Below are 23,758 nucleotides of genomic sequence, written 5' to 3'. Positions count from 1 at the left end.
CATAATAGTAAAACACAGGAATAATAAATTGTGGACCTAGCTATCCCCCATGGTAAATTAATTAAACATATTACATAAGCTCTACGTAAGGATTTCCTTTCTACCTTTCTGCACTCTTCTTTTTCCCCCTATTCAATTTGGGAAAAGGGTTGATTATTGCCTTTGACTCTCAAGACATTTTAATATTTTATACAGGTTTGATATATTAACTATGCGCACCCTACTCACAAGTCTTCTCCATCATATGTTGGACTTCTTTAAGATCCTTGTCAAGAAAATTATGAAAATTAAAGAGACACACAAAAGATGAATTGTGTTTAAGTATCACATAAGAGCATGGTCGTTCTTATTAAGATAATCATCGCTACAATGGGATAGATTGATATTCTTTTTGTAGAAGCTTTAGGCAAACCGGATCAGTGAAAGTGATTAATGGATACATAACCGGTTTAATGAAATGTACATGTAGGAGCAATTTCAGATCGTTGGGAAAAGTTATTCTTGATTTGTGAATAGATAATGCTTGCAAATTTGTATTTAACTATTCCAAATTCAATAACAATGGCACAACACTTAGGTAATCAAAATTGTTTAATTGCAACCGATGTAGACAAACCATCATATCTCAAGCAACACTGGCAAAAAGGGAAGCTAGATCTAAGAAAAATGCTAAAACAAGTTCTTAACAGAATAAAAATCGATCAGACATTTAATCTTCTTCCTCTCCTTCATTCTCAGCAATGTTGAAGTACCTCAGTTCATAGACATTCCTATCTTTGTTAGAAGCAATCACCCTGAGCCAATCACGCACATTGTGTTTCTTCAAGTACTTCTTTGTCAAATACTTCAAGTACCTATAACCAAGTACATGCAAATGCAATCTTAGTTTAGGTAAACCGATTTGAATGGAAGCTCAAGCAAGTTTAAAAGAAGACAAATCCCATGGCAAAAGATAAACAGAGACAATTTCAATTTGACCCAATGCCATGAAACAATGAGCATACTTGGTTCTTATAAGTAACCTAGGATCTATAGCCACAAATTCTCTGCTTCATTTTTCACACAAGACTTTTGTTTATAATGCCAACTAAACGGCCTAAACAGTACACAAGGCAATTCACTCAAAAATAAAAATAAGATAAGAGTACTGAAAATAAACTGTAAAATCCAATGTCCTACCAAAACAATAACAAGGCAAATCATTATTCAACTAAAGCAACATACACTCGAAAAAATATTCAGAATATTCAGTTGCCAAGATCTAATAGCACAATCATTTCACAGCATATTAAGAATGTAGAGCTGACAAAATAAAAATAACAGAATAAATAAATAAAAGGGTAATTACCGCTTGGAGAAGTTACTGTCAGAGGTGACAGTGATCTTGTTCTTCTCACGGGAGACAGTGACAGAATCACCAAGAGCACCAGCTTTGCCACCAACCTTAATCCTCTCTTGAAGGAACTTCTCAAGAGAAGCAATGTCCATAATCTTGTCCTCCACTGGTTTTGTGCAGTCAATGGTGAATGTTGCACCCTTCTTTTTTCCCTTAGCTCCAACTGCACCCCCTCGACTCATTTTTCCCTTCTTTTACACAACCCTAAAACGCATTAACACACCCAAATAAAAAAAATGTACTTCAACGTGCATTCTTTGTTAAAAAATAATATTTTTTCATGGGATCAAAGGGGGACCCAATCAGTAAACTCAATTTCAATTAACGGAGTGATCAAATTTCTACAAGTACAGTGAAATGAAACCAGCAGCTACAAATATAGCTCAAGAAAATTGAAAATAAAAAATGGTGAAAACAATACTTTGGCGTAATTGTAGTTGAGAAGGAAACAGAAGGAAAAGAGTAGGATATTACCGATGGAAACAAAGCAGGTGCGAGTGAGAGGACAGGGATGACAACGGCGCTGCAGATTTAGGGTTTGGATTCGGCTAGTTTATATCTTAGTTCTTCAAATATCAATGGGCCTGCTTACTCTTGATTTTAGATCATAAATTGGGCCCAACTCATTAACGAATTTGACAAAATATTTTCACACCTTTTTTCTTTTCGATACTTATTTAGTTATTTTCACTTTAACGCCTTGAATTATTATTACTACTGTTAGACTATGAAGCAATTTGCTCACTTGCCTAATGCTCCGTGGATAGAATATATTTTGGATACGATATTTATCAACATTTATTCGATATTGTGTTTTTTATATCTAATTATATCTTAATAAAAAGTAATTTTTTTAGACACGTTTTAGACATACTTAAATACTATCACGTATCAGCGTGTTTAATTTTATTCTTAATATCTATTCTTGAAATAAATTTAGAAATGGTATAATTATTATTTATTAAAATTATTTTAAAAATATTAGATATAATTAAAATAAAATATTAAAAATAATTTAAAAAAATAATTTATATTTTAATATCAATAAAATATCATTATAATTTATCTAAAAAAATAATATTTTATATGTATACGTATCTTTATATCTTACAAAATTTTAAAATTCGCGTATTGACGTATCCTATATTATATTGTATTTCGTGTCCGTATATTAGTTTGAGATTAATGTGTACACCAACAATTAATTCCACAAGAAAAACAAAAAAGTGATGCCAATTACCAAGCATTTCATTCAGTGGATCAACTCCTGCCTATAGATCAGTGGCAGAGTTCTTTTCTTGCAAATTGAAGTTTCCAGTGTAATCTTATGCAAATGATTCTTATTTCGTTAAAAAATATTTCTACCAACTTAAAAAATATGGATACTTATACTTCAAGTAGCAGTAGCACCAAGCTATTTTGGATATTTCTCGCTCTTCATAATTATACAAATATTTTACCAATTAGAGGTGACAATGGATAGAATAGAGTTTGAACTCAACCATAATTCTATTCACGGATTAAATTTATTATTTTATCCGCAAGTTGAGAATAACCCAATCTTAATTCTATCTGTAGTTAATTTGTGAGTATCTGACTTTACCTGCAAATTTTTACAAATATGCAATATTATTATATAATATAATAAACATACAAATTAAAAATTCAAAACAAACACAATCATCCCACAAACATAATCGTCCCATAAACAATATAACCCTCAAATGTTCAATTCTATATAAAAATCTTTATTAAATTTAATAACACAGACATAAAATATTATGATATAATGTTGTATTTATAAATCACTAAGATAGAATTGGCTTTTATATAAATAAAAATGTAAAATTATTAATTGATAATCTTGGTTCAATAACAAAGATCTTTTGTATTATGAAAGGTTTTTGGTTTAACACCTACCTATAACATGTTACCTATAACATATTACATATACAATGGATTAGTCGAATAGGATTGAAGACTTAACTCGCACTCTACCTGACCCGCGGTCCAGGTTGGGTACTGATAGATAGGATGCATGTTGCCATCATTAATCAACACACCGTTTTTGAGCTAGTTTGATAAAATTTACTTTTTAAAAATAATTCATTAAAGTTTACCCAAATAGTATCCCCCAACCCAACAGGTAATGACTAATCCGTCGCGAATCTGAACCCTATTTAAAGTTCTGCCACTAGACAATGAGTTGCTGCAGCCTGCATGCACAAGGCAGAGTTCGAAGTTCGAACTCGAACTCCCGACACTTGCTTAAGCGAACGAGTGAGCTGACCACAACCACATATTCTTTTTATTTAACAAACACAACAAAATGTTTATAAAAAACACAAATACCTTCTCATAATATTTTCCCAAACCAACCTTAGTCTCCACTTTTCCTCCTTGGCTTTGTACTCGCCAAATTTTCTTGAAAACCAATCTATTTCTTATCAGGAACCAAGTTTACCAAATCGACCAAACTTTCGAATTGTCTTTCTTATGACCTTATTTACCAATCAACTATGGAAGATAAAGAGTAGTTTCATTTTCCTTTCTTTTTTTCTTCTTGAAACTAAGTTTAGTATTCCCTTGAATCAAGTGAAATATATTGATTATTACTAGTTAAACTTCATTTTGTCAAAGCATGGCAACCATTGCCATAGTTTTGTACTTATTCATGAGAAATGATAATAACATACCATAATCTGAGTATCAGACCTAAGACAATTTTTGTAAATCAACGTTGAACGTGTTGATTAGTTTTCAAGCAAGTTCAGTACCCTGCGTCTGTTGTAGCACAATAGATGAACAGATTATAATCACATAAGCCAATGCAAAGTATTTTCATGAGCTTTCCATATCAAACACAAACAATTTACCGGCTAAAAGTCCAACCACAGCTGCTCTCATGCACTTGATCTTTCACTTTAGAGATGAGAATACCCAACATTCCTTTCAAAAACCTGATACTCTCCAACTAGTAGATAACGTCTTATTTGATGCCCACCAAAAGGCAAAGAAACTAGAAGCCAATGTCCATCACACTGCCTCGTGGCTGCCAGAAAGATCAATTCCAGGGCCAGCCAGAGTATATATAAGTCTGACATAACATGCCAGCCAGGCCAAAGCATTATATAACAATTCTCAAAGCATACATAAATTTTGATTTTCCATAAACAGCCGTTTGCTTCAGAGGGAACAGGACATAAAACAAGTGTATCATCGATTTTGTGAAGGCATTCTTTCTGTTCCGTGCCTTAATCGAAAGCTGTTGGACCTAATACTTGGTTCTGATCCGCTGGCAGCCTGGTGGTACGCTCTCCAACTTGATTCTCTATCTGCGTGGTTCAAAGATAATGAAGGCAAATGATCTCTTTCCCATGCTTGGAAGCGACTTGGCATATGGACTTCTTCCGGAAAATTGCGTCCTGATGAACCTGATGGAATCAACAAGAAGCCACCACTTGGGTCCGATGATGGGGAAACTTGTGCTAATTGAACTGACCCACTATGGCTGTTGGATCTTCTAGTGCCAGAAGCATTAGGTGTTCGCATTGAGGTAGAGTTAGGAGGTTGTGGAGGTTGATAGTATGCCTGAAGAGCCTGGACTCTGTCCTGGGCCCGGGCATTGCTACCTGGATACGGAGGTATCATTGAAGATGCAACTGATGTCCCAGCCCTAGCACCAGAACTGTAGAAGACATGCATCAAGTGTCAAGCATGAAAGCACAAGATGCCTAGTTCAATCGTGTTATTTGTTGCATTTAACCCAAAATCACATATAAGATCCTGTATATAAGCATATACTATGATTTAGCTCACATAAAATCACATAGCAATGCATAAACCGTAAAGTGATACCTATGACCAACAATGAAGGGATGCATAAAAGATCCTGGTCTTGGAACCTCTGAACTACCCCTGGCTGGCCTTTGACTACCAGGTGATACTGCGGGATGATCTGCAGTTCCTAGGTGACTGCTTGCAGATGAAAAATGAGGCGAATGATGTTCCCAACTGTGATAATGGAGATCCATGGCAGGAAATGCATAGGACGTTGGCATGTCACTAGGTATAGGTGGGTTACTCCAGTGGCTGAAGTTAGATGTTTCTGAACCAGTTCTGCCAGAGTTCGAGGGGGAAGGATGTAATGGTCCAAAGTATGCTATATACGGACAGGGATGACTACCAGATGATACGGCCGTATGTTCAGCAAATATAGTATGTTGTCCCAGTATATCATGATCTGCACCACAACATTCAAGTCAAGATATACATCTTCAGTTGAATGCAAGTTCATATATGGAGGCTAATTTTGGGAAAGGTCTTACATGCAGTTGATGAAAATTCCCCTTCCCTGAAAAGAAAAGAAGACAATGAGTTATCATTTCCTCGACTCAATTGGAAGAGAATGAATCCACTGAAACAGAATTTATATAGCACACTAGAAAAAATAACGATGTTACATCCTCCATATTCTTAATGATTTTCTCAAGATATCCATTATTTTTCTCAGATTTGCTCTTTCCTAAATGTTTGTTTTGAAAAACCACAAAGATTAAGAACCTTGGACAGTATAAATACTACCATTAATTTCAGCAATATTTGATGTCAACTATCCTAATTTGGTTCAACTCAAACGTACCAAATTAAACTCATTATGAGGTTGATGTACAGCCAACAGTGTTAACAGAAGTCATGTGTGATGATAGCCACAAGCAGCGTCAGTAACACTTTGACTTTAAATAACCATGCATGTTTTTACTCGGGCCAGACAACAGATTATCCCAAAGCACAGATCAAGCGTTAAGGAATTTGAACACATTTAGTTTCATGCATATTGTGGTATGTTAAATAGGCTTACTCAAAAGAAGGAAGTCGGGTCAGGTTACCAAAAGGACACCAGTGAACTCCAAAGGACTGCATAAAGAATTAGCAAACTGTTATCTATCCAGATACAACAACCAAAAAAAGAAAAAAAAGAAGAGTAAATCCCATTGACAGACCTAGTTTAAGACAACGGGAGGCCATTCCCCTCACACCGCAAAAAATTGTGCTACTACATATATGAACTACTTGTTTATTTGAGATGGTTTGCAATTGCCATATAAGGATTTTGTAATTAAACATATATGGGGATAATCAGTTGTCTTTTGCGATAAAGAAGTTTCATGTGATTTGCCTCCAAGGGGGAGGCTGAGGCCAATGATTTTGGGGATAAAGAAGAAAAATGGCCTATCTTTGTATATCTTTACCCTTTGTTAAGGAATAAAATCATGTTTAATTGCTTTGACCTCAATTTATTGCTCTTCTGATGGCTATCTATAAAAAATGAGTGTTTGTGTATTTGCTATATGGATCAAATTCCACCATATTGTTCTAATTATATTTTCTTTTCTTATCCAAATAAAAATCCTTGTTTACAACATTTCTATCGGACTAACGAGAAAGGAGGAGCAAACATTATTTTATAAATGCAGATGAAATACAACCAATATAGGTGGCTTGAAGGAAGGATGGGAAACTGTTAAAAGTAAGATCTTTTTTTGTAATAAAAAAATAAAGATCTGTTCTTAGAGATTCTGAAACAATAACAGTACAGAAAGTAAAGCTATATAACCCAAAATGGCAAGCAACAAAACAAACATTCATTGTTCATGTAAGGCTGCTTCCTGAGAATGAAAGTGCAGGAGCATGTTTATGGAAATAAAAATTAAAATGTTGGAAATTACAAAGATGGCGTGGTTTCTATTACCATTTCAGAGTAGCTAAGATCATATAGATCCTCATCGTGTGCCCAATCATCTGTGCTGAATTCTGGATATGACCGGGAGCCATAAAGCCACTGACCTTTCTCAATCTTCCGGCAATTAGGGCATTGCATTGCCCCTTTTATATTGAAGGCTGAGCCAATGCAATCTGAATGACATATAAATTATTAAGCTTAACAATATGATGTGATACCATAAAGATGCAGCTATCATCTTGCAGAAACCGATAGTTTGATACTAGTAGAGAACAAAACCTAGAAATATTGCCTTAAAAAGGAGATGTCTACATACACATATGGGGTTTGGTTTATAATTAAAGCATAATGAATAACAAGTACTCATTGAGGCCGGCAATTTTCCCATTTTTCCAATTTTCCGTACATGTCGGTATATCATCACTGTATTGTAGGTTTTCTGCGTTGGCTGTAGGTTCAAGATACACCAAAAATACAAAATGTACAAAAATGTTGCACAGCTCATCGAAATCAGTCACTTTGATTTCCTTTTGGTTGAGAACTAGAAACTTATATATTTTATATAGCCGACATTTATAGTCCTAACTCCTAAAGAAAATGCAGTAGTAGATGAGTACAAACATTTAATTTAACTGAGCTCATTTCAGTTTCAGATAATTTATCAACCAATTTGAGAGCCACTAAGTATCTCAAAATAAGTCAGCTTCTGCCAGTTACAACAGTCATGGGGATTCGACCGTACAGCATAAGAAATCCACTCTACATAAATTCACACTATAACCTCCTATACCCAACTAGCAGGAGCATATACCAAGCAACCTGAGAACAACAAGAGGAGATATCTACCTTTGAGCTCTCGTATAAAAAGATATTAGGAAGAAGGAAAAAAAAAAGTGATAAAAACAAAATGCATCTCTCTCTCCATCTTATATAAAACGCTCCACCATCTCCTCCGATAGAGTTTTCTGGATAAAAGAAACCCGTTTCTAGACACTGGAATCACCGCAGCTAACAAAAGTAGAACCACCAACCTCTACAAACAAGCTCATCGAATGAAAATTCTACTCTACCAGATTGCATAACAACATTTCCAAAAATCAGATAACATAAAGAAGCGTTCCTCGATCCTCTCGCACGGTACTAGTTTTAGTTCAACACGAAAGATAAGCAAAACGACAATTCAGATCTCAATGTCGGTTCAAGTCAAAATTGATTGCAGAAATTGTATGGCGATCAAATTGGATGCATCGGAAAACATCGGCGAAAGAAAGCATTGACTTACCGAGGTGAAATTGATGGCCGCATTGAAGGTTGGCCCAGGATCTATCGCCGGTGCGGGAAACAGGGTCGAGGCAAATGGAGCAAGAGACGGATGGGAAGGGGTTGGAGTCTCCGTCGTGGACGACGTGGTCGTCCTTGTCGGTGCCGAGACCCATTGTTTCATCCAAAACCCTAGAATGGCATCACAGTGGGAGCAGAGGGAGAAGGATGTCGTCAATTTTTTTAATTGGTTTAAAAATCGCGCCGTAAATGTGTGTGTGAGTTAGAAGAGATTAAGACAGAGGTGAGAAAGCTACGGATGAGAAGAAGAAGACGCGTGTTATTCTTCTTCTTTTCTTCAGCGAAGAGATTAGTTAGAGATAGAGAGAGAGTAAGAGAGCATTGGAAAGGACCAACATCGTTTCATTTTAAGTTTAGTGGAGCGTCTGCCTTGCTATGACACCGAAATGGCGAAATCTCTAATCTCAAGTTTTATTCTAGTTGGACTGCTATCCAAACAGATTAATTTCTACTCTCTAGTTTTGGGTGAATCCGTCTTTCCATTTCTACACGATCACTCACGCGTTTGACAATTGACATTTTTTTAAGAAGAGTGCTGGAAACAAGGAAGTTTTGTGAAAGTTTTGTGATTTGTAATAATTAATTAGTTGTTATTAGTATTTTAATAGTATAAGATTATATCTAATAATATGTAATTATTCATTTCTCTTTTGTTGGTTAGACATTGACTAAATTTTAATACTTAGAATCGCATAATTTTCTATTTTGAAAAAACTTGTCAATTTTTTATCATCTAATTATCCACAAACTATTTCCGCCATTTCTAATAAAAAATCGAGTAATTGACTAATTGCTCATTCTAGTGGGCTGGAAAGATAATATTACGATTTCAAGGTAAAAAAAAAAAAGAATAAAAAAGAATGTTATCCAAATGTATTTTATACAATATTTATGTTTATGTGCAACATGGAAAAAACTGAATTTTTCATTCATTTTATATTAACTGGTAATTAATATTATGAAAAGGGATAAAATGTGTGTGCAAATCAACCTTGAAAGTGTCGACTAGTTTTCAAGCGAGATCTATACCATGCGTCTGATATTAACAGATTACAATCACATTTGACAATACATAGTATTTTCATGAGCCAATCAAACACAAGCATTGTTTACCAGCTAAAGGTCCAACCACAAGTCCACAACTGCTCTCAATTCTCATGCACTTAATCTTTCACTTAAGACGTGACAATCCCCAACATTCCTTCAAAAGCCTGATCTCTCCAACTAGTAGATAACATCTTATTTGATGCCCACCAAAACAAAGAAACTAGAAGCAATGTCCATCACACTGCCTCGTGGCTGCCAGAAAGATCAATTCCAGGGCCAGCCAGAGTATATAAGTCTAACATAACATGCCAGCCAGGCCAAAGCATTAAATAACATTTCTCAAAGCAAACATAAAATAGGATTTTCCATGAACAGCCGATTGCTTCAGAGTTCAGAGGGAACAGGACATAAAACAAGTGTATCATCGATTTTGTGAAGGCATTCTTTCTGATCCGTGCCTCAACTGAAAGCTGCTGGACCTGAAACTTGGCTCTGATCCGCTGGCAGCCTGGTGGTATGCTCTCCAACTTGATTCTCTATCCACATGATTGAATGATAATGAAGGCAAGTGATCTCTTTCCCAAGCTTGGAAGCGACTTGGCAGATGGGCTTCTTCCGGAAAATTGCGTCCCAATGAACTTGATGGAATCAATAAGAAGCCACCGCTTTGGTCTGGTGATGAGGCCACTTGTGCTAATTGAGCTGACCCATTATGGCTGCTGGACCTTCTAGTGTCAGAGGCATTAGGAGTCCGCATTGAGGTAGAATTAGGAGGTTGTGGAGGTTGATAGTATGCCTGAAGAGCCTGGACTCTGTCTCGGGCCCGGGCATTGCTACCTGGATATGGAGGTATCATTGAAGATGCAACTGATGCCCCAGCTCTAGCACCAGAACTGCAGAAAGACATGCAGCAACGGTCAACCAGTAATGGACAAGATACCTAGCTCAATTGTGTTATTTGTTGCGATTAACAAAATTTTAATATGGATTTGACACCCACTAAATATGAGCATATGATATGATTTAGCTCACATAAAATCACATAGCAATACATAAATTGTAAAATGGTACCTGTGACCAACAATGAAGGGATGCATAAAAGATCCCGATCTTGGGATCTCCAAACTACCCCGGCCTGGCCTTTGATTACCAGGCGATACTGAGGGCTGATCTGCAGTGCCTAGACGGCTGTTCGCAGAAGAAAAATGAGATGAATGGTGTTCCCAACTGGGATAATGGAGATCCAAGGCTGGAAACGCATAGGAGGTTGGCAAATCGCTAGGTATAGGAGGGCCACTCCAGTGGTTGAAGTTAGACGCTTCCGAGCCATTTCCACCAGAGTTGGAGGTGGAGGGATGTATAGGTCCAAAATAAGCTATATACGGACAAGGATGACTACCAGATGACACTGCTGTATGTTCCGCAAATATAGCATGGTGTCCGAGTATATCAGGATCTGCATCACAACATTCAAGTCAAGATAAACATCTATAGTTGAACACAAGTTCATAAAAGGAGGCTGATATTCAGGAAGAAGGGTCTTACATGCAGTCGATGAAAATTCCCCTTCTCTGGAGAGAGAAAAAGAAAATAAAAAGAAAGAAAAGAGACAATGAGTTACGTTTTCCTCAGATCAATTGTAAATAAATGAATACATTGAATCAGACTTTATTTAGCACAAAAGAAACGGACTTGTATCATTTTAACCAGAGAGGAAATTATAATGATTTTTACGTTCTCTAGATCTTCATGATTTTCTCAAGATATTCATTAATTTTTTAGATTTTCTCTTCTAAAAAAGTTTATTCTGAAATACCACAAAGACTCAGCACTTGAGAGTATAAATACCATCATAATATAGGGTTGAGATAAAGCCAGATTTGGTTAACTGAAGTGTGATTAAAGTCCTAAACAGTGTTAATAACATGCTACTTTTAATTACTATGTATGTTCACTCAGGCCAGACACTTTAAACAACAGATTATCCCAAATCACAGATCTAGTGTTACAGAATTTGAAAAAGTATTTAGTTTGCATGCATATTCTGGTATGTTAATTAGGCTTACTCGAAGGCAGAAGGAAGTCGGGTCAAGTTACCAAAAGGGCACCAGTGAACTCCAAAGGACTGCAGAAAGAATTAGCAAACTATTATCTATCCAGGTACAAATAAACATATTGGTTGTTTAAACTACTAGTAGACTAAGAAAAAATGGATTTTGTCTAGACTTGGAACCTCAAATGAATTTTAAAAAGGACTTTGTCTGAATTTACATACTAAAATTAAATTGGTAACGGAGATAAGAAATGCAAAGACAGAGAGTAGTGGTACACCATACACTTGGAAGACTTCAAGATAGAGTTAAACTTCAGTTGGTAGCAAGTCAAATATTATGTTATATTATTTTGCATAGCTAAATGAACTCAACAACCATTTCTTTGTTCATTCCAGAAAGAGATTATTCTTTTTCAACGCACATATACTTTTCTGAAATAATAACAGTACATAAAAAAGCTACATACTCTAAAACAACAAAAAACAACCGAACATTCAGTGTTCTAGAAAGGCAGCTGCTTGAGAATGAAAATGCAGGAATATGCTTATGGCATAATAATGAATGTCAGAAATTATAAAGATGCATGTGGTTTCTATTACCATTTCAGAGTAGCTAAGATCGTATAGATCCTCATCATGTGTCCAATCATCTGAGCTGAACTCTGGATATGACCGGGAACCATAAAGCCACTGGCCTTTCTCGATCTTCCGGCAATTAGGGCATTGCATTGCCCCTTTTATATTGAAGGCTGAGCCAATGCAATCTAAATGACATAAAAAAGTTAATAAACAAAACAATATTAGGTAATACCCTGAAGATGCTATTATCATCTTGCTAAAAAGTCATAGTTTGATACTAGTAAAATGTGAAACCAACCAATATTTCCTTAAAAAAGGGAGGTGTCTGTGCACATATTATTGGGGGCATTATAATCAATGAATAACAAGTACTAGTTTAAGCCTGTCGTTTTCTGTTTCACCATTTTCCACGGGTCAGTATGTCATCACTGTGTCGTAGGTTTTCCGTGCATGTTGTAGGTTCAAGTTATAGCAAAAATACAAAATGTTTCCCAGCTCATCAACACCAGTTCATCACTTATAATTTTCTGTTAGGATCAGAACTAGAAACATTTAACTTATATATAGCCAGCCTTTACGGTCCTAACTCCGAAAAAAGTATAAAAGTAGATTATTTGCCTACATTTAATTTAATTTAGCTCATTTGAGAGCCATTAAATATATCTCAAAAAGACTCGGTTTCTGCCAGTTTTAAACAAGACGGACTATTAACCATAGTACATAACACATACTGCGTGCAGAAATTCAGAGAATCACACTATAATCTCCTATACCCTAACTAGCAGGAGCGCAATACAAAGTAACCTTAGAAGTGAGAACAATAAGACGAGAGATCTACCTTAGAGCTCTCTTATAAAATCATATAAGGGGGAAAAATATCAAATTGAAATGCACTCTCTATACAACGCTCCACCCCTCCTCCGACAAAGCTTCCTGCATCAACGAAGAAACCCGTGTCCACATTGAATTCACCGCAGCTAACTCAATTAGCACCACCAACTTCTACAAACAAGCTCATCGAATGAAAATACCACTCCAGCAAATGGCATCACAACATTTCCAAAACTCAAGTAAAATAAATGAAACGTCCCTCGATCCTCTCAGGCGGTACTAGTTTTAGTTCAACAAGAAAAAGATATGCGTAATGAAAATTCAGATCTCAAATGCAGGTTCAAGTCAAGTAGGGTGGAAAATTGGTGGCAGAATTCCAAAGGCAGATAGCAAGTTGTACGGGACCAAATTGGATGCATCGGTAAACGGAGGCGAAAGGTATCATTGACTTACCGAGGTGAAATTGATGGCCGCATTGAAGGTTGGCCCAGGATCTATCGCCGCTGCGGGCAACGGGCTCGAGACAAATGGAGCAAGAGACGGAGGGAGAAGGGTTGGTGACTCCGTCGTCATCGTTGTCGTTGTCGGTGCCGAGACCCATTGAATCATTCAAAACCCTAAAATGGCATCGTAAATTTTTAATTGGTTTAAAAATTGCGCCGTAGATGTATGTGTTTTTGTGTATGAGTTCGGATTGAAATTAAGACAGGGAAGAGAAAGCTACGGTGGTGCAGGTGATATGAGATATGAGATCTAATTTCTCAACTGTTTCTCTTTTGTGTTATTATTCTTCCTTTCTTCAGTGAAGAGATTAGATTAGAGATAGAGAGAGAAAGAATAGGAGAGGACCAAGATGGTTTCAGTTTAGCAGATTGGGATTGAGAGATTGGCCTTGCCATCACACCAAAATCTGCTAGCTTATTATTTTATTTTATTTAGATGTTTTTATAAAAAATAAATGATAACTAAAATGTAAATAAATAGGTAGATGGTGAACGAACTCAAATGATGTAATTTTTCTATTTTCACTTAGAAAGGATATGTGTGGTTAATTAATATTAATTTGTGTATTAAAAATGTTATTTGTATATTAAGATTAGTTANTATATTTGTATATAAATATGTATAGTTTAATTTATTTTTAATGTATATTTATATTTTAATATATATTTTATATCAATAATTAATATTAGTAGTTAATTTTGCTATACATGTAACATATTTGTTTATTTATTTATAAAATTATTTTTTTAACATTTATTTTATTTTAAAAATTTAGGATTTAATATTAAAAATTAAAATAAAAATATTACTTTAAAAAATTGATTAATAATGTTGAAACATAGGTGATTTCTTACCTAAATTCGTTTTTTATATTAAACTATTATTTTTTTGTTTAAGCGGACTAGTAAGCTAACCACTAGACTAACCCAACTTGGTTTATATTAAACTATTATTATTATTATTGTAGTTGGATTTCTTTCCAACCAAATTAGTTTGAAACTGGTCCTTCCTTTTCTACATGATCATTCACACTTTTGATACTGGTCATTTTGACGAAAAAATATTAATCCCTATATTTTGTATCGTTCAATTGTCTAACACTCTAACTATTTCTAATAAAATAATTTATTATTAACGAAACCTCCAAAAAAAACTTCTAATAATATAATAATAAAACTTTTAATTTTTTTATATATTCAATACATTATATGTAAACAATTATCTTTTTCAAAAAAAATTATTTAAAATTTTTTATGATCTTTTAAAACGCGCTCTAAAAGTGTATGTTCAATATTTCAATTAACATATGTTCTTTTTTTTTTCCAAAAACAAAAAAACTCGAACTCACAATTTTTAGATAAGTATAGAAAATTATATCATTTAAACTATAACTGGTTGGTTAACATATGTTCCTTTAATAAGAAAAACAAATCTAAATGTATAAAATAAGTGTAATGTGTCGAAAGAATAATTAATATTTTCAAACCCCAAAACACATTCTATAAAACGAAAGAGGGGAAATCTCACATTGTAGCTTTTGATACAGTAAGAGCTACATTACGTAGTTAGTTTGTAAAAGGAAGAGAGATAGGATCATGAAATATTACAAGTAATTGCGAGTGAAAATTTTGTGTGAACAATTGTTATGACCCTTTACAAGTCCCAACTTTTATGCGATGATTTCATGCCGGCTTTGCGTCTGTAGATTATAAACTACTTAGAGTGCTCCTAGTCTTGACCTAACCAAAACTAACTAAATTAATTGTACAAGTAAACAGAGGTTAGGTTAGTATGTTCAGATTTTGTTCTCCGCCTCATCAATCGTCATAGATCAACCCACATACACCAAACATAAACCAGTCTCACGACAATAATTAATGATCGTACAGAACCTGGCAGCCTTGTAACGTGAATAATTTACCAAATAGCAAGCAGATGAAATGTTTATCCTTACATGCAGGAATCTGAGCAAGCTATATGTTACATAACATGATCCGAGAAAAAAACAGACAATAGCAAAAGTATTGACTTTCCATTGCCTTGAGAGGCTCAGATTTCTGCACTTGACACCTAAATCCAGCTTAAGCATAATAATTTAAGCTGGCTTTCTTCTTTGCTTGAACCTGAATGATACCTTCGTTAAAGTCCTCATGGTTCACCTGCAGTTGTACAAAATGCAGATTTATATTTATATTTCAAATTATAACTTGGGGTTTTGCATTGAATTAAACCAAAAAAATTACAAACATCATTGCTAAAACAACAATCTAGGGCTAGCTAAAAACTGTTGCATAAGTAGTCAAAGAAAGCGAGGTCATGACGTGATTTTTCAAGTTATGCATACCTCAGTTGCATCCCGTCGAAGGGCCAACATGCCAGCCTCAACACAGACAGCTTTAAGTTGTGCTCCATTGAAATCATCTGTAGACCTAGCTAATTCTTCAAAGTTGACATCTGGGTGAACATTCATCTTCCGAGAATGGATCTATCATGTTAACGTGTGTTAGAAATAAAGAGAGTATTTTATAATATCTCTATCATATCTTAATATAATATATCAAACAATGTCTCATACGATTAGTTTTGGCATTAGTGATTGTACATGATTCTTTCCTTATCTACGAATAGGGTTTCACTAATATTATTATAAATAGAGGCTATTTGTCCTCTCTTGTGTGACACCATAACATAATCATCAGTGTTTTCATATTATTCACTGTATTTCTATTTTCTCTTCTTCCTTACCTACCTAAAACCCACAATCTCAGCATCAGCAGTAAGTCAGGGTAAAAGAGAACAAGATAAAGACAGAATGTAGCTTAAAGATACCTAACCTGCAGAATTCGGGCTCTTGCTTCTTCAGTTGGGTGTGGGAACTCAATTTTTCGGTCCAATCTACCAGAACGCATAAGAGCAGGATCAAGAATATCTGCACGGTTTGTTGCTGCAATGACCTGCATTGACGAGAATAAATGAATGTCATTTCAAATGCCTAAGTCCTAACTCCTAACGGAACAAAAAATGAAATATATTTGAAATGTTACCCTTCAGAGAGTATTGTGCCAACTTCTAAGTAACCGCTATTTGAGTTGTTAATTGTTAGTTGTTACACTTCAAAATTATAAATAAATAATGTGGCTAACGTCCCCAGAAGGGTTTTAAGGAGATATATTAGAATAAGGGATTGAGAAAGCTTTTATGGAAAATAAAATATACAACATTTAAGTTTCCAATGCATTCGTTATGCATTTATTCGAACAAAAAAAATTTAAAAACTTCTACTATCGGTAACCTTATCCTTTTGGGTACATATTAGCTAAACCCTTAAAGTATTCTTACCCAAAGACAGCGAACATCTTTCGAGATTTCTGTTTATCACATCAATCAGAAAAAAGAAGACCCATAGACAACAATAATAGAAGAGGTACCTTAATCCGGTCATCACTACTAAAACCATCCAGCTGATTCAGCAACTCTAACATTGTTCGTTGTACCTCCCTGTCTCCACTTACTTCACTGCATTTGGCCACCCAGTACACCATAAGCTCATAACATTGCTGAACCATTATAATTGAAACAGGAACTACATACACTGAATTAAATCCCTGCCTACTCATACCTATCAAAACGCTTGGTTCCAATTGCATCAATTTCATCTATGAATATAATGCATGGAGACTTCTCTTTTGCAAGCTGAAAGGCATCACGGACAAGTTTTGCTCCATCTCCTATGAACATCTATAAAATTCTAGCTAAAATCATTCTTCCAATCCACCCAAGAAGATGAAATAGAAACAGAAGGGAGTAATGCAGTTGTACAGGAAGTATAAGAATAACTAATATCATGTAATAACAAACAATCAATACAAAATTGTACTATTCAGTTATAAAAAGAAGGAAAAAAAAGGTAATAAACAGCCAAATTATCAAGCATAGTAAAAGGAAGAATCATACTTGCACAAGTTGTGGACCTGCCAACTTCAGGAAAGTGGCATTTGTTTGTGCTGCACAAGCACGGGCCATTAAAGTTTTCCCAGTTCCTGGAGGTCCATATAAGAGAACTCCCTTTGGTGGACGAACTCCCAATTTCTGGAACCGCTCCTTGTGGGTCATTGGCAAAACAATGGCTTCAACTAGTTCTTGGATCTGTAGCCAAAGACCAAGTTATTTAACAGAGGGATTTTTTGAAGGCCCCGATAAATTGTTAGTAACTAAAGCTTACCTGCTTCTCCAATCCACCAATGTCATTGTAGTCCTCTGTTGGCTTTTCATCAACTTCCATAGCCTTAACTCGAGAATCATACTCAGAAGGCAGGGTATCCAAAATTAAGTAACTATCTTTGTTAACACCAACGAGATCACCAGGTTTTAGCTTTTCAGGGTCAACAAGACCAACAACAGGTAGAAAGATAGTCTGTAGTGAGAAGAAAACATAACTGAGTAAGAGTTACACCAAAGGCTTTCCATATAAATAAAAATCAGTCTCATCGATATTTGAACACCAGAAGCAGATAGAAATCTTTATATAGAAACATAACTTGCTCTCTAAAAGAAGTGAAATTATAAGGTTTTTAACCTGTCGAGTAGACGTCTTTAGCACAACACATTTTCCTTTCCTTTGGGAGTCAAGATCAATATTGGCACCATCTTCTTCTGCCTCATCTTCTGGGTTCATTTCAAGTATCTGGAAAGTGAAAAAAAAAATAGAAAATCAAGTAAAAAAAGTGTAGAGTGTGGAACATTATAGTTACAAATGTTTGCAACGAAATTGAAGGTGAGAATAGTTGAGAAACCTCGACAATGTTGCCAACGAGGTAGGGCAACTGTTTATTGAGCTTAATCTTCTCCTGGTTTTCTTTGATCTTCTCCTTATAAGATTCCAATTCGAGATTCGTCCTCTGCAGCTCTTCCTGCAGGATTGATTTGAATTGAATGAAACCCTAGGGTGCGTAGCGCTAAGATGAATGAATGATTGAAGGGGAAATAAAAAACCTTGAGAATGCGAATTTCATTGTCGAGAAGACGAGAAGCTCTGACGACGTCATCGGTGGTCATGTTGGCCAGCTGATCATCTTCCAAGTTGGTATCCTCTACCATGGCGCTCGCCATCCCTATCAACCAAGAATGCTACTACGCTCTCACAATTCAGGATTCCTTGTTCAAGAGGCAAGCTCAATTTTCAGCTTTTCACTTTCCTTTTTATTTGGCCATACAACACACTCACACACACTATCACATGCCTCAGCCACAGTTTTCCACTTTCCTCCTCCACTCTCTTGCTCTCTCCATTTTTTATGGGTCAACTCTCTCAAAATAAAAAATTAGCCCAGGTCCAAAAAAGGAAAAACCCTAAAACATTCTAATCAATTTGAGTTTATCTAATAGTTAATTTATTAGTTTGTTTGAATAAATATTGAAAGTTTGAATTTGGTCTTGTGTTAGTTATATATATTATATACCCGTTAGATCATTAGTCAATGACAAATTTTTAAATAGAATTCAAATTCATAACAAATTAGTATTTAGATGGTCAAACTAAAAAATACCGTAAAAAAATAAAAAAGTTAATACGTATTCTAAGAGCAGAAATTAGAGTTATTAATTAAAAAAAATTTATAAAAAAAATAAAATTTAGAGTTACTAATGTTGTTCCTTTTTCTTTAAAATGAATGTTTTCTCCGCACATTTATTAAAATTTGACTTCAATTTTCAAACACCTCACTCGTCTCTCTGATGGCTTCCAATAAAATCATCATTTGCTTTGAATATTTTATTTTACTTTCAAATGTATTTTCTTATTGAGATTCTGGTTTTTTTTTATATGATTTTAGATGTTCGAATAATATAAGTCAAAAAATGAATTCGAAAAAGTCAGTTGATATTAGTTATAAATAGTTGGTTCCTTTTTAGGAATAACATTGATTTTTTTTTTTTTTACTAAAGGATTCCAACATTGAACTTAATAAGAAACAAGATGATATATAAAGTCACAAGAGATGGTTATTACTCTAATTACAATTCAAATTAATTAAAGCTTCCAATATATGCCGAATAGGTGCAAGATGCCTGCGACGACGGCCCAGAATAGGATCTCAGCAAATATTACATAAAGCAGAATCCCAACTTTGGTTGAATGCCACACCTTGATGAACACATGCTTTTGGATCCAATATACCTGTCTCCACAAAAACCAAATCAAACACAGAGATATAGTGTATCTATTCATAATTGAACTCAAACAAGAAAGAACAATACCAGTGTATTATGAGGATGATCATAATACCATCCATTGATGAATCCTGCAAAGATGCCCTCAGCTGCCATAACATACACAAACATGGCATTCATGCCAATCCATTTTAAAGGCATGAACCAGAGTTTCAAGCCCCAAATATCAACCTGCAATGCAACAATCCATTGTACAAGATAATATCTATCACTCTCATGATACAATGGCAACTAGAACTTTCATAGTATATAATAATACCATTGTATAGAAGGCTGAAAATACTAATGCTGCTGCTCCAGATGTTACACAAACATAGCTTAGTGTATACAATTGCTTATTCAGAGGAATGGCTGCGGCGCACGAAGAAGTAACATGTGAGTGGTTTACAATACGTAGTAAAGATATTCCAGCTGAACACTTGGTTAATTAGAGTTCACCATGAGTGAAGTGAAGAATAAGTCCTGAAGTAAGAAGAGATAAACCCAAGAGAATCCAGTGCTTCAGTCTTGAAAGATGATCCTATGGTAAAAATTACATAACTGAAAGAGTAATTACAAGTTGAAGAGATGTGAAAAATCAAATATTATTAGATAATTGCTTTGATTCAAAGGCTTCATCACCTGCATGTGTATGAGTACATGTCCAAAATGCAATCCAATGATTGTGGACAGAACAGCTGATATTGAGCTGCAATTGCATATCATAATTATATTACATGTCATCAAAACTCAAACTATGTAAAGACATTTTTAATTACAGACCTTAGAATTCCTTCTGGCTCAAAAGGAGCATAACACCATGAGGGAGCGTTTTTCCTAAATGGCCCTTCAAAAGGTGATTTCTCAGTGCAAGCCTGAGGAAAAGGCAGTAAGTCATTGAAAGTTTGAAACTCTCATTTGGAAAGTTTGTTTTCAAATTTGTAGTAGAAACAAGAAGTGTCTGGTTTAAAAATTAGAGTTGCAACACACTTGTGATCTCTTCCAAGCTGGATGCTTATACATGTGGTTGATTCCAAGCACCTCTCTGTCTATGTATCCCACAGCATTACAAGGGGGATCTAATTTCCCTCTGACTCCACATTTCACCTAAATTTGAAATAGCAAGTGAGCAAAAAAAGTTTATTAAAGATTGGAATATCATCGAATCAGAGGCATGCAATTGGAAGCTTACAGTAAAAGTTGTTCCATTATATATGCTATCTGGATTATGGACAGTGAAACTCCAATCTGGAACATAAATTCCATAAAGTAAAGCCAAATAAATGGTAAGTATACATGCAGCCACCACCCTGAAATTTTAATAAATAAAATGTTCAAAAGCATTTCATATTGGTAATCAACCATAACCATAATATCAAAGACTAACCAATGCCAATAGTATGATTTGAATATTGAAAGGTGGGTGGGTGCCAGTTCTGGATCTCTAGCTTGTGCACTTCTTGAAAATATCTCCATCATTGCTACAACCAAATATGCTAGCGCAATTCTCTAACAAAAGTATTAACTATACTCAATTGTATTATCTACATTATATAGTATGCTCTATGAAAAGCAGAAAAATTATTACACTCACCTGAAGAATGCCACACCACCTTATTCGTTTCATGTCAACTCCATATGTTAGTTCGTCGGGAGCATGTGAGAAACCACCTTCATCATAGAGGTCCATCATCAAAATAAACCATTAAGATGTGTCTTATCAAGAGAGGAATTGCTCATATGAAAAATAACTTTCACATTGTCAATATTGATGAGTGAAGCTTATGAAATTTTTCAATCATGTTTTTATCAGACATAGACAAAAAGAGTATTGCATGTTCATTGTGTCAAGAGAAAATCTAACCTTGTAAGAGGAGACCCCAGAATATGAGTTTGATTGTTCTAACTATGACCTTTTTCACAGCTACAAGATTATTTGGTATTCTCTGAACATAAAAAAATGAAGCATTGACAATTAAAGAAGACATAGATGTAAAGTACAAGAGTCCTTGTTAGCCATCAGATTTGTCTAACCTTGAGGGCAAGTGGAATGGCCATGCCAACAATGAACAGAAAGAAAGGCATGACAAAATCGGCAAGATTGCAACCATTCCATGGCGCGTGACCAATCATCGGCCATTGTCCTCCAGCATCATCAACTAACACCATTAACTGCATCACTTATTAATTACGGTAACATTAATGAGCTAATCAAATCGTACTTCTCTATTGTGAACTTAGCTAATTAACGGAGAGAGAGAAGAAACAAGTTAGTTACCGCAACAGTGAGACCTCGGAAGATGTCTAGCGACGCAACGCGCTTTGTCTTTGGTGGTTTCTTGTCGGAATCATCAGACGGTACTGCTTCCGAAACATTGAGTCTATGGTCGCCTTTGATTTCCGCCATTATAGAGTAGCTGAGATTCTTGTACTCTCGCTACACTGAAATAATTGAACTCCCAGGTAATAGAGTAAAGCCTGAATGAATGATTGGTTTTATTATTTGATTATAATAAGATTATTGTGAGTTGCTTATTCGCTTGGAATATCTATCCTGATCTTCGTGAATAGAAAAAAGTCCATGTCAGTCCAAGCCACTTTGTACTTATGTTTGTTCTTGTCCTTTCTAAATAATAGATAATTCAGCACATGGTAGTAAAATACGGGGAATACTCCCGTAAAGATGTTTAAAACATTTTTTTTTTAAGTTGTTAATGTGTCACATTATGATTGGTGTATTTAAATAATCGATTTAGTATTTATTATTTAAATCCGGTTCAATCTGGTTGGTTTAAATAAACCGGACCGGATCATGCTTAATTAATTTTTTTTATTAAATTTCTGATACGACGTCGCTCAGCGTTCTTAAGCGACCTTCTCCTCCCTCACCGTCTCTCTCTCTCTCTCAAGCCCGAGTCATCTCTCACTGTGGCTCATTGCTCTCGCACCAAGCTCGCTCCCTCTCTCGGCTCCAGTCTCTCACTGTCTGGTGTCGCACTCAAATCGTCGTCGCTCTCTTGGCTCCAGTCTCTATCACGGTCTCTGGTCTCGCACTCAGTCGCGCTCGCGCGCCTTCCCTACCCTCGTTGTCGCCGGAGGCAGAAGCAGCAGGTCCTGGGACTGGTCATCTTCGTCGTACCCTGTCTCGTCACCGTCTCACAGTCAGTCCCGCACCTTCGTTGCGCTCGTCGTTGCCGGAGGCAGAAGCAACAGGTCCCGGGGATTCCTCCTTGCCGCCAGCTTCCTTCGCACAACCAGAAGCTGGTCCCAATTTGGTGAGTTCCTACAAATTCCCCAGTTCTTTCCTTTTCTGTTTTGTTGCTGCCTTTGATTTTGGTGCTGAAAATATCACTGAACTAGTCACCCTTTTGTTGCTGAAAATAATCACCGACTGTCAATTCGTCACTGATTATCACTGAACCCTGAATAATTTGTTGTTGAAACTATCACTAAGCTAATTTTTTGTTGCTGAAAATCATCATTGAGATGAATATGGTACTGATTATAGAATTTTTATGGAATAATTTTTTCACTTTTACGTATATAGAATTAAAAAGAGAAAGAAAACGAGTCTGGTTGTGAATGCATTATTGATATTGAAACTTATTTGCCAAAGCTCCATCCTATGTAAACAAATGAGAAGACAAATGACATTACATTGGGGGGTTTTCTCTTGTGTGGCCTTCTTTTATCACTTTGTGTCCTTTTTTCTTTGTGTAGCATTTTGATTTGGCAGTGTTATTACTTACTAGGTTGAACAATTGATTGGACAATTAGTGTGATCAAGGGAATGGGAAGGAAGGAAGAAAGAAAGAAACAAAACAAACATTTCTTTCCCATTGCTTGCCTTGTGACAATGTAAATTTGATTTTGTTGTTATGGATTTAATTTCGTCTAAATAGAAAAAGGTTTTTCTTTTTTTTCATAGGAGTTATAGCTTTAGTGTTTTTTATTAGTTTTTGTCTGCTAGTTGCAAAGGTGCAAAACTTGGGTCTCATTTTACCTTTGTGTATGCGAAATTGGTTCATTCTTCATTTAATGTATAATGTATTCTTGA

The 23,758-nt window shown here is 35.4% G+C and overlaps 4 protein-coding genes across 7 annotated transcripts; all 4 read right to left on the bottom strand.

The window, feature by feature from the left end:
• Positions 1-485: 485 nt before the first annotated feature.
• On the bottom strand, positions 486-2,028 carry LOC107492152 (60S ribosomal protein L22-2). The gene is made up of 3 exons (XM_016113141.3): positions 1,871-2,028; positions 1,349-1,600; positions 486-854 (listed from the first exon to the last, which is right to left on the bottom strand). The coding sequence occupies exons 2-3, from the start codon at positions 1,576-1,578 to the stop codon at positions 710-712; spliced, it is 375 nt and encodes a 124-aa protein (XP_015968627.1). The 5' UTR covers positions 1,579-1,600; positions 1,871-2,028; the 3' UTR covers positions 486-709.
• Positions 2,029-4,225: 2,197 nt separating this feature from the next.
• Positions 4,226-13,893, bottom strand: LOC107492150 (E3 ubiquitin-protein ligase RFI2). Of its 3 annotated transcripts, XM_052263462.1 has the most exons (7): positions 13,444-13,893; positions 12,181-12,344; positions 11,594-11,652; positions 11,073-11,098; positions 10,599-10,983; positions 10,275-10,420; positions 4,226-4,938 (listed from the first exon to the last, which is right to left on the bottom strand). In XM_052263462.1, the coding sequence occupies exons 1-7, from the start codon at positions 13,589-13,591 to the stop codon at positions 4,613-4,615; spliced, it is 1,254 nt and encodes a 417-aa protein (XP_052119422.1). In that variant the 5' UTR covers positions 13,592-13,893; the 3' UTR covers positions 4,226-4,612. The 3 variants fall into 3 exon arrangements, with proteins under 3 accessions (XP_052119422.1, XP_052119423.1, XP_015968624.1); XM_052263463.1 differs by lacking the exons at positions 10,275-10,420; positions 10,599-10,983; positions 11,073-11,098; positions 11,594-11,652; positions 12,181-12,344 and adding exons at positions 5,255-5,639; positions 5,725-5,750; positions 6,258-6,313; positions 7,149-7,312 and having other exon boundaries at positions 4,226-5,084; positions 13,444-13,890; XM_016113138.3 differs by lacking the exons at positions 10,275-10,420; positions 10,599-10,983; positions 11,073-11,098; ... (1 more) ...; positions 12,181-12,344; positions 13,444-13,893 and adding exons at positions 5,255-5,639; positions 5,725-5,750; positions 6,258-6,313; positions 7,149-7,312; positions 8,422-8,936 and having other exon boundaries at positions 4,226-5,084.
• Positions 13,894-15,284: 1,391 nt separating this feature from the next.
• LOC107492148 (26S proteasome regulatory subunit 6A homolog) lies at positions 15,285-18,752 on the bottom strand. The gene is made up of 10 exons (XM_016113136.3): positions 18,487-18,752; positions 18,288-18,404; positions 18,071-18,178; positions 17,717-17,908; positions 17,449-17,640; positions 17,114-17,232; positions 16,923-17,010; positions 16,329-16,448; positions 15,839-15,979; positions 15,285-15,653 (listed from the first exon to the last, which is right to left on the bottom strand). The coding sequence occupies exons 1-10, from the start codon at positions 18,601-18,603 to the stop codon at positions 15,576-15,578; spliced, it is 1,272 nt and encodes a 423-aa protein (XP_015968622.1). The 5' UTR covers positions 18,604-18,752; the 3' UTR covers positions 15,285-15,575.
• A 661-nt stretch (positions 18,753-19,413) lies between these two features.
• LOC107492146 (uncharacterized) lies at positions 19,414-22,267 on the bottom strand. 2 transcript variants are annotated; one of them, XM_016113133.3, is made up of 13 exons: positions 21,980-22,267; positions 21,736-21,873; positions 21,566-21,647; positions 21,296-21,372; positions 21,089-21,210; positions 20,894-21,011; positions 20,692-20,808; positions 20,485-20,576; positions 20,344-20,410; positions 20,161-20,242; positions 19,982-20,073; positions 19,750-19,893; positions 19,414-19,669 (listed from the first exon to the last, which is right to left on the bottom strand). In XM_016113133.3, exons 1-13 carry the CDS (start codon positions 22,106-22,108, stop codon positions 19,523-19,525), a joined length of 1,407 nt encoding a protein of 468 aa, XP_015968619.1. In that variant the 5' UTR covers positions 22,109-22,267; the 3' UTR covers positions 19,414-19,522. The 2 variants fall into 2 exon arrangements, with proteins under 2 accessions (XP_015968619.1, XP_015968620.1); XM_016113134.3 differs by having other exon boundaries at positions 21,736-21,881; positions 21,980-22,115.
• Between the last annotated feature and the right edge of the window lie 1,491 nt (positions 22,268-23,758).

This window comes from Arachis duranensis, chromosome 6 (genome assembly GCF_000817695.3).
Source record: "Arachis duranensis cultivar V14167 chromosome 6, aradu.V14167.gnm2.J7QH, whole genome shotgun sequence".
Lineage (NCBI taxonomy): Eukaryota > Viridiplantae > Streptophyta > Magnoliopsida > Fabales > Fabaceae > Arachis > Arachis duranensis.
The sequence above is the reverse complement of the archived record's forward strand: the minus strand, read 5'-3'. Positions and strand labels throughout refer to the sequence as shown.

Bases quoted from the DNA above. Each gene is read 5' to 3' on its own strand.
- LOC107492152 (XM_016113141.3), bottom strand. From the start codon at position 1,578: ATGAGTCGAGGGGGTGCAGTTGGAGCTAAGGGAAAAAAGAAGGGTGCA. The intron at 855-1,348 runs GTAATTACCCTT...ACTTGGTTATAG, and splicing joins GACAGTAACTTCTCCAAGCG to GTACTTGAAGTATTTGACAA.
- LOC107492150 (XM_016113138.3), bottom strand. From the start codon at position 8,575: ATGGGTCTCGGCACCGACAAGGACGACCACGTCGTCCACGACGGAGAC. The intron at 7,313-8,421 runs GTAAGTCAATGC...TATGTCATTCAG, and splicing joins CGGCCATCAATTTCACCTCG to ATTGCATTGGCTCAGCCTTC. The intron at 5,085-5,254 runs GTATCACTTTAC...TGTCTTCTACAG, and splicing joins CCCTTCATTGTTGGTCATAG to TTCTGGTGCTAGGGCTGGGA.
- LOC107492148 (XM_016113136.3), bottom strand. From the start codon at position 18,603: ATGGCGAGCGCCATGGTAGAGGATACCAACTTGGAAGATGATCAGCTG. The intron at 17,909-18,070 runs GTTAAAAACCTT...TTCTCACTACAG, and splicing joins TAAAGACGTCTACTCGACAG to ACTATCTTTCTACCTGTTGT. The intron at 17,011-17,113 runs GTATGAGTAGGC...GGCCAAATGCAG, and splicing joins GGAACCAAGCGTTTTGATAG to TGAAGTAAGTGGAGACAGGG.
- LOC107492146 (XM_016113133.3), bottom strand. From the start codon at position 22,108: ATGGCGGAAATCAAAGGCGACCATAGACTCAATGTTTCGGAAGCAGTA. The intron at 21,874-21,979 runs GTAACTAACTTG...TAAGTGATGCAG, and splicing joins TCCGAGGTCTCACTGTTGCG to TTAATGGTGTTAGTTGATGA. The intron at 20,809-20,893 runs GTAAGCTTCCAA...TTTCAAATTTAG, and splicing joins ATAATGGAACAACTTTTACT to GTGAAATGTGGAGTCAGAGG.